At 38.0% G+C, this 9,108-nt stretch overlaps 1 protein-coding gene across 1 annotated transcript in view; it reads left to right on the forward strand.

Annotated features, from left to right (window-relative positions):
- Window positions 1-9,108, forward strand: part of LOC133121251 (uncharacterized) — a 23,015-nt gene that overhangs the window by 13,827 nt on the left and 80 nt on the right. The window contains exon 3 of the mRNA XM_061230456.1: window positions 6,530-9,072. Coding sequence (XP_061086440.1) covers window positions 6,530-9,072 — 2,543 coding nt within the window. The remainder of the gene's footprint in view (window positions 1-6,529; window positions 9,073-9,108) is intronic.

The following is a 9,108-nucleotide window of genomic DNA, read 5'->3' on the forward strand; positions in this document are numbered from 1 at the left end:
ATTTCCTAGGGGAGGCCTGGCCTCCCTTAATACAAACTGATAGGGAAATCTGGCCTGTTGCTTTACAATTGCAATATTGGGTTTTAGCCATGGGAAAATTTAGATTTATGAACAAAACTAAAATAATATGAATATAAAAAATAAAAAATATGTTTTTTGTTAAAATAAATAAATAAAATAAATATATTTATTGTTTTTTTTAAATCTCTCTCTTCTCTCAAATTATTGGGGAGGCCAGGCCTCCTCCACCTCTATGGAGGAGCCTCCACTGATGTATATACAGTACTGTGCAAAGTTTTAGGCAGGTGTGAAAGAATGTTGTAAAGTAAGAAAATAGAAATGTTAATAGTTTATTTTTTATCAATTAACAAAATGCAAAGTGAGTGAACAGAAGAAAAATCTAAATCAAATCAATATTTGGTGTGACCAATCTTTGCCTTCAAACCAGCATCAATTCTTCTAGGTATTTTGGGATTTTGTAGGCATATAGTCAGGTGTGTGATTAACCAGTTATACAAAACAGGAGCTAATAATCATTAATTTAATATGTAGGTTGAAACACAATCATTAACTGAAACAGAAACAGCTGTGTAGGAGGGTTAGAAACTGGGTGAAGAACAGCCAAACTCTGCTTCCAACGTGAGGTTGCTGACAGTTTAATGTCAGAAGTCATACACAATGGCAAGACTGAGCACAGCAACAAGACACAAGTTATACTGCATTAGAAAGGTCTCTCCCAGGCAGAAATGTCAAGGCAGACAGGGGTTTCCAGATGTGCTGTCCAAGCTCTGCTGAAGAAGCAAAAAGAAACAGGCAACGTTGAGGACAGTAGACGCAGTGGCCAAGGAAACTTAGTGCAGCAGATGAAAGACACATCATGCTTATTTCCCTTTGCAATTGGAAGATGTCCAGCAGTGTCATCAGCTCAGAATTGGCAGAAACCAGTGGGACCCAGGTACACCCATCTACTGTGTGGGGAAGTCTGGTCAGAAGTGGTCTTCATGGAAGAATTGGAGCCAAAAAGCCATACCTCTGATGTGGAAACAAGGCCAAGCGACTCAACTATGCACAAAAACACAGGAACTGGGGTGCAGAAAAATGGCAGCAGGTTCTCTGGACTGATGAGTCAAAATGAAATATTTTAAATATTTAGCTCTAACATAAGGCAGTTTGTTTGCCGAAGGGCTGGAGAGTGGGACAAGAATGAGTGTCTGCAGGCAATAGTGAAGCATGGTGGAGGTTCCTTGCAAGTTTGGGGCTGCATTATTGCAATGGAGTTGGGGATTTGGTCAGAATTAATGGTCTCGTCAATGCTGAGAAGTACAGGCAGACACTTATCTATCATGCAATACCATCAGGGAGGCCCCCAAACATACAGCCAATGTCATTAAGAACTATCTTCAGCGTAAGGAAGAACAAGGAGTCCTGGAAGTGATGGTATGGCCCCCACAGAGCCCTGATCTCAACATCATCGAGTCTGTCTGGGATTACATGAAGAGACAGAAGCATTTGAGGCTGCCCAAATCCACAGAAGAACTGTGGCTACTTCTACAAGATGTTTGGAACAACCTACCTGCCGAGTTCCTTCAAAAACTGTGTGCATGTACAGTGGGAGCAAAAATGATTTGATCCCTTGCTGATTTTGTAGGTTTGCCCACTTACAAAGAATGGAACTGTGTAGAATTTTAATCATAGGTACATTTTAACATTGAGAGACAGAATATCACAAAATAATCCACAATAACAACATCATATAAATTTTATAAATTTATTGTCGTATTTTTGCATGAAATAAGTATTTGATCCCCTACCAATCAACAATAATTCTGGCTCCCACAGACCAGTTAGTTTTCCATTAAGAAGCCACTCCATTGAGATTTCCACTCCAAATCTCAACTCATTACCAAAAACACCTGTGTCAACTTGTTACAATGTTATGTAGCTGTATAAAAGACACCTGTCCACACAATCAATCAGAACGTTTCCACCATGGGCAAGACAAAGGAGCTGTCTAAGGACATCAGGGACAAAATTGTAGACCTGGACAAGGCTGGGATGGCTACAAGAAAATAAGCAAGCAGCTTGGTGAGAAGTTAACAACTGTTGGAGCAATTATTAGAAAATGGAAGAAACACAAAGTCACCGCCAATCTCCCTCGGTCTGGGGCTCCACGCAAGATCTCGCCTCGTGGGATATCAATGATCATAAGAAAGGTCAGGGACCAGCCCAGTACTACACAGGAGGAGCTTATTAATGACCTGAAGGCAGATGGGACCACAGTCACGAAGAGAACCATCAGTAACACACTACACCATGAAGGATTAAAATCCTGCTGCGCGCGCAAGGTTCCTCTGCTGAAGAAGGCACATGTACAGGCCAAAGTTTGCCAAAGAACACGTGGATGATCCAGAGGAGGCTTGGGAGAAGGCGATGTGGTCAGATGAGACCAAAATAGAGCTGTTTGGCATCAAATCGACTCGCCATGTTTGGAGGAAGAGAAATGCTGAGTACAACCCCAAGTACAACACCATCCCCACTGTGAAGCATGGAGGTGGAAACCTTATGCTTTGGGGGTGTTTCTCAGGTAAGGGGACAGGACGACTTTACCGTATCGAGCAGAGGATGAATGGGGCCATGTACCATGTCCCTCAGTGAGAGCACTGAAAATGGGTCGTGGATGGGTCTTCCAACATGACAATGACCCAAAACATACGGCCAAGGCAACAAAGGAGTGGCTCAAAAAGAAGCATATTAAGGTCCTGGAGTGGCCTAGCCAGTCTCCAGACCTAAATCCTATCGAAAATCTGTGGAGGGAGCTGAAGCTTCGAGTTGCCAAGCGACAGCCTTGGAACCTTAAGGATTTGGAGAGGATCTGCAAAGAGGAGTGGACCAAAATCCCTCCCAAGATCTGTGCAAACCTGGTGAAAAACTACAACAAACATCTGACCTCTGTGCTTGCCAACAAAGGTTTCTCCACCAAGTATTAAGTCCTATTGTTCTATGGATCAAATACTTATTTCATGTGAAAATATGATGTAAAATTTATAAAATTTATATGATGTTGTTATTGTGGATTATTTTGTGATATTCTGTCATGTACCTATGATTAAACTTCTACACAGTTCCATTCTTTGTAAGTGGGCAAACCTACAAAATCAGCAAGGGATCAAATCATTTTCGCTCCCACTGTATACCTAGAAGAATTGATTTAGATTTTTCTTCTGTTCATTCACTTCTTCTGCTCATGCATTTTGTTAATTGATAAATAAACTATCAACATTTCTACTTATTTTACAGCATTTTTTCACACTTGCCTAAAACTTTTGCACAGTACTATATATATTCTATATAAGATTCTTGAAAAAATAATTCAATGAAAGGTCCTAAACAAACATACTATACATTTTACATTACATTTTAGTAATTAGGCCGAATAGTTAAAAACTGAATCAAATCAATATTTTTTGTGACCACCCTCCGGTGTTAAAACTGCTTCACTTCTCTGAGATAGCCAACGCTGTCCTTCAGTTCTGTAAGACAATCAGCAGGGAGGTTGTTCCAAGCATGTTGGAGAACTTGACAAAGTTCTTCTGCAGACTTTGGTTGGCTCCTTGCTTCTGATCTCAGACAGCCTTGATCAAGTTTCTATGTAAAAAATGCTTACAGTAATATGTTACTTTTAAAAAATTAAATACACAAATGTCTCTGTAAAAGAAAATCTTTTGGAAAATGAATATTTGGAAATCTCAAATGTGTTCTTTTATACTAACAAACACAAAAAAAATTAAGATATATATAATAAAGTCTAGGGTGCCTAAGACTTCTGCACAGTACTGTATGCATATATATATATATATATATATATATATATATATATATATATATATATATATACAGTAGTGTGAAAAAGTGTTATTTTTTTGCATGTTTGTCACACTTAAATGTTTCAGATCATCAAACAAATTTAAATATTATTCAAAGACAACACAAGTAAACACAAAATGCTGTTTTTAAATGAAGGTTTTTATTATTAAGGGAGAAAAAAAATCCAAACCTACATGGCCCTGTGTGAAAAAGCGATTGCCCCCTAAACCTAATAACTGGTTGGGCCACCCTTAGCAGCAACAACTGCAATCAAGCGTTTGCGATAACTTGCAATGAGTCTCTTACAGCGCTGTGGAGGACTTTTGGCCCAATCATTTTTGATCTTTGATCTGAAACATTTAAGTGTGACAAACATGCAAAAAAATAAGAAATCAGGAAGGGGGCAAACACTTTTTCACACCACTGTGTATATATATATATATATATATATATATATATATATATATATATATATATATAAATAAAAATGAAATTACTGGAATAATAAAACAACGAAACACCCTTTAGAACTGTACTCTTTCATTTCTGCGCACAATACGAACAGCTGAAACCACTCGTAAAGTTTGTTCGGCTTCTACAAAAAAACTGACGTCTGCAAACTTTGATAAACCCCACATTATGCATTTCCGATGGATTTACAACAAATTTTGTTCAGCTCACGCTTCATAAATGAGGCCCATTGCTTGGAGAATTGGGTTGTGTTATTGTTTGCTTGTAAGTCGATACAAGATTACAAAGTTTTGGGGAAAAATCACTGAAGCGATCCCCCCATTCACAGTTTTCTTCATTGTCTTCACCCACGTGGATCTGTCATCTTATAACGAGCAACAAACAAAAATTCAGTCTCATTTTTCTTTGTGTGTCCTTTCTTACAGAGACATGCACTAATTACTCAATATTGAGACCACTGCAGTTTGTGGCCTGCAATGCAATGTAAATAGTGCACATTTTTAACAGGTGGACTCACATTAGTTGGATAGACATTCCTTGCTATCTTCTATCGGAGAGTCGTGAAGATTACATGAAGTGACTACCGTATGTGATATAAATAATATAAATTAAAAAGCAATGCAATACAGTTAGCAAGCAGAAATGCTGGTTAGCCAAGGGATGTGTCAAAAAGCCAGCTTGCTGTTTACACCAATCTGAGGTATGTTTTTACAATATTTGGCTTTACTCCATTTCATAAACATGAACTATAATGTAACCTATGTTGTCTTTTACTTGCAAGTCAACCATATCTTGAGTGGGCAAAATGAGAGAGAATCTGGCAGGTATTTGCAGATAAATTCTATTCATAATAATACTTGCTTTCTAATAATGCCAGCACATTTAATTATATTATATTATTATTATTTTCCTGACTTACCAAGTGCTGTGAGAATGAAAAAAGGGTTGTCCACATTCTGATAAAAGAGACAGGAATTGCACTCCTTACAAAGAAATGCATGTTTAAAACTTTTTATCGGAGTTGTGTATAAATAGAAACAAAACATATCCATGATTCAAATGTCTGTTTCCCTATGGTGAGTATTTTGGTACTGCATTACTTCTGGAAACTTTTACAATAGGTAAGATTTTTGTGTTAAAACATTGTTACAAGACCATTGTAAATCCGTTCCTATCATTGAAAAAGGCTCAGTGACATTGACTCGGCCTGTGTTTATAGTCCTTAAATTCTGGTTTCAAAATATGCAGTTGACGGGCCGGCACTCTACCACTCTACTGTACCAAAACATTGTATAGCTGTACAATAATCTCAATAAGCTCATTGGTTGAAAATTGGTTCTAATTGCTACAGCCGATGACCTTTCAATTTAAGCGCGTTCACAGAGAAGGGGTGGGATAAACAGTGTTGTGGTTTGAGCGTGATTGTTGCTGCAATTCCTCTCTTGACCGTTACAAGTCTGAAATTACCAATTGTACCTTTAAGCTCTTGATAAAAAAGGGCATTACTACCCCCCTGCTGTCAGAACCTGCAATTATTTAAGACCACTGTGTATTAGAGTGCTCACATATGCCACCTGGTGGTGCTTGTGCAAACAACAAGTAATTACTGCGGATGAACAAAAAAAATCTGCAGAAGGACCAAATGAAACAAGAAACCACTGTAGTCAACCGAAGAGACCGTATTTGTGCAAATATGCATTTATATGTTTTTACAACATGTAATTTCTTCACGAATGAATATTAGCAGCACACTTTTGTGCACCAATCACAACTAGAAGCAGGCAAGTTACTGTTGAATGAACTGAATGAGAATCAACTGAATGAGACTTCATATTAACTGTTCGATGTCTGTATACAATGGAATAGCAATCCCTGGTTTAACTCACATTCAGCATGTAAACAAAAACATGCAGGACCATAGACCTGCTTGTTGAATGCACAACCTAGCATTTTAGTGTTTGGCTGGCAAGTTATTAAATGCATTTTTAACAAGATCAGGCAAGCATGACTTAGCCAGATGTAGAATATTCTCAACTCTTTCTAAAACCAACACTTTGATGAGAATGTACACATTTTCTCCAACTTAATCCAAATGTTAAAGTCAGGAAAACGTATGCATGTACTAAAATGATACATTTTATCTGTAAATTTAAAAAGATGGAAATATAACTCATTGTCTCTGATTTAAATGCAGGCCCTGGAAAAAACTGAATATGACAAACTGGGAGCAGAATGTATAACCATTGAAATGTGCAATGATGGGAAAATTAAGAGAACAAGAGTGATAACAAAAGGAGACACCACAACAACAGTTACTGAAGTCATGGAAAATGGCATAACAACTATTACAACAAGGGTGAGCAGAGGAGGGAAAAGCACAAGTAGTGTAATCACCAAAAACAGTGAGAAAAAAATAATTCCTCAAATTGGAACAGAGGCAGAAATTGTAAAAATCGAAGACATCACGGAGGAACTCCAAAAGGATGGCTCAGTGATAGAAACGAAAAGAATCTTGAAAGACGGAAAAGCAAAAGTCTCTAAAGAAACAAAAAGCAAGCTACCAATGTATGGAAAAATCATGACTCGTGTAAAAAAAATGACAGCTAAAAAGACAGATGGAACAATAATCACAACGGTAATAAAAACTGAAGTCTCAAAGGATGGCACAGTTGTGACAAACCAAGATAGCAAGGTCGTAGAAACTGTGCTAACAATGGAGAGCAGTAGAGAGGATGGCACCAGAGTTGTAGAACAGTTTACCACGAAAGATGGTAAAACAACATTTTCCAAGAAAATATTGAGAGGAACACCTATTCAAGATAATGTCACAATAAAAAAAGACACAAAGAAAACAACAATTCTACAAAAAGATGGAAGTATGCTAATCACAATTGTAATCCATGAAGGAAGAACAATTACTATAATCACAAAGACTGTGAAAGGGGACATTACAAACACAAGAACAGAAATCAAGAAGAATGATAAGACTGTTCAAACATCACAGGAAACCACAAAGAAATCCACAGTAGTCAACAAAGATGGAAGCAGTACGACAACCACTGAAACCAGCGATGGCAAAAAAGTCATTAAATTAGTAGAAGTCACCAAAGGCAGTGTTAGTAAATCCACAAAAAAAGTCTTTGTCGATGACAAGCCTCTGAAGGAGGAAGAAGAGTCAACAGAGAAATCCAGTGTAACAGACAAAGACATTACAACAACAACTACAGTGATCAAAAAGGGAGAGCACACAATAACAGTCACCGAAGTCACCAAAGGTAGCATCACTGCAAGTACAACAATAATAAAAAGGGGTACAAATGTTTTAAAAACTCTCTACTTCACAACAGAAGAAGAAATGGAAGTTTTGGACGAACCATCCCAAATCCTCAGAGGAGCTGAAGGCAAAGAGACTATTGACATATCTCAGCAGGTCAATGGAGATGGTACAGTTACCGTGACAACAACAAAAACAACCACTACTAGGGAGGGCAAGATCACTGTTACTCAGGAAACAGAAAGTGGTGTTGCAACAAAAGACACTATCTCAAGCACCACAAAGAAAAGTAAAGAGATCATGAACGATGGCAGCACAAGAGAGATCACTGAGACCACAAGAGGGGAAACAGTTCAAACAGTTCAAAAGGTTACAAAAAGTGGTGAAACAAAAACGACCATATTTGTGCAGGAAGGAAAGAAGCCAGAGGAAACAACAGAGGAAATAGTGGAAAAAAAACCCTCAGTTAACAAAGATGGTAGCATCACAATAACAACAGAAGGCAAAAAGGGAGATACCATAACTACCACAACAAAAAATATCAAAGGGAGCACCACCATCAGAACTACAGAAGTAAACATAGGAAATAAAGTACTGGAGAAGACAATTGATGTTACAGAGACTTCTGCTGTGCTTGATGAAGATGGTACAGCTAAAACAACCACAGTGACAAAACAGGGAGATAGAGAAACCACAGTGACAAAAGTCATCAAGGGTGGTGTAGAATATGAGACAACTGAAGTCAGTAAAGGTGGCAAGCCTGTGGAAAAGGAGTCAACTGAGCAATCCACTGTGGTAGGAACAGACGGTACCACCACAACAACCACAGTAATAAAAAAGGGAGACATCTCAAAAACAGTCACAGATGTCATGAAGGGGGAAACCATGACTACCACAACAGCAGTCTCTGAAGGTGGGGAAATTACCACCACAGTGAAAAACAAAACCTTGCACACTGAAGAGACTCAAAAAGCATTTTATCCTGGTATTGAAGGCAAAGTTATAGAAACTGTAATTACAATAGAAACAGGCCAGAAGGACGGATCCATAAAGGTTGAGGAAGTAACGACCAAAGATGACAAAACTATATTGTCCCAGAAAATAATTAGAGGAGAGTCCAGCAAAGGGACCAGTGCTCTTGTGCATAGGGAGACTAAGAAATCAACTGTTCTACAACAAGATGGAAGTATGCTAATCACAATTTTAATCCGTGAAAGGGAAACAGTCACCATAATCAGAAAGGTTACAGAAGGTCACATTACAACAACCACCACAGAGATATGGATGAACAACAAAATTGTGCAAACTACAAAGGAAACTACAAAGAAAACAATTGTGGTAAATGAAGATGGGAGCACTACAACAACCACTGAAACTAATGATGGGAAAACAGTCACCACATGGGTTGAAATCACCAAAGGCGGTGTCAGTAAAATAAAAAAAACAGTCACAGAAGAAGGAAAGCTTCTGAAAGACAAAGAAGAGGAGATAGAAAAACA

Source organism: Conger conger, chromosome 2 (assembly GCF_963514075.1).
Source record: "Conger conger chromosome 2, fConCon1.1, whole genome shotgun sequence".
In the NCBI taxonomy this organism is placed as follows: Eukaryota; Metazoa; Chordata; class Actinopteri; order Anguilliformes; family Congridae; genus Conger; species Conger conger.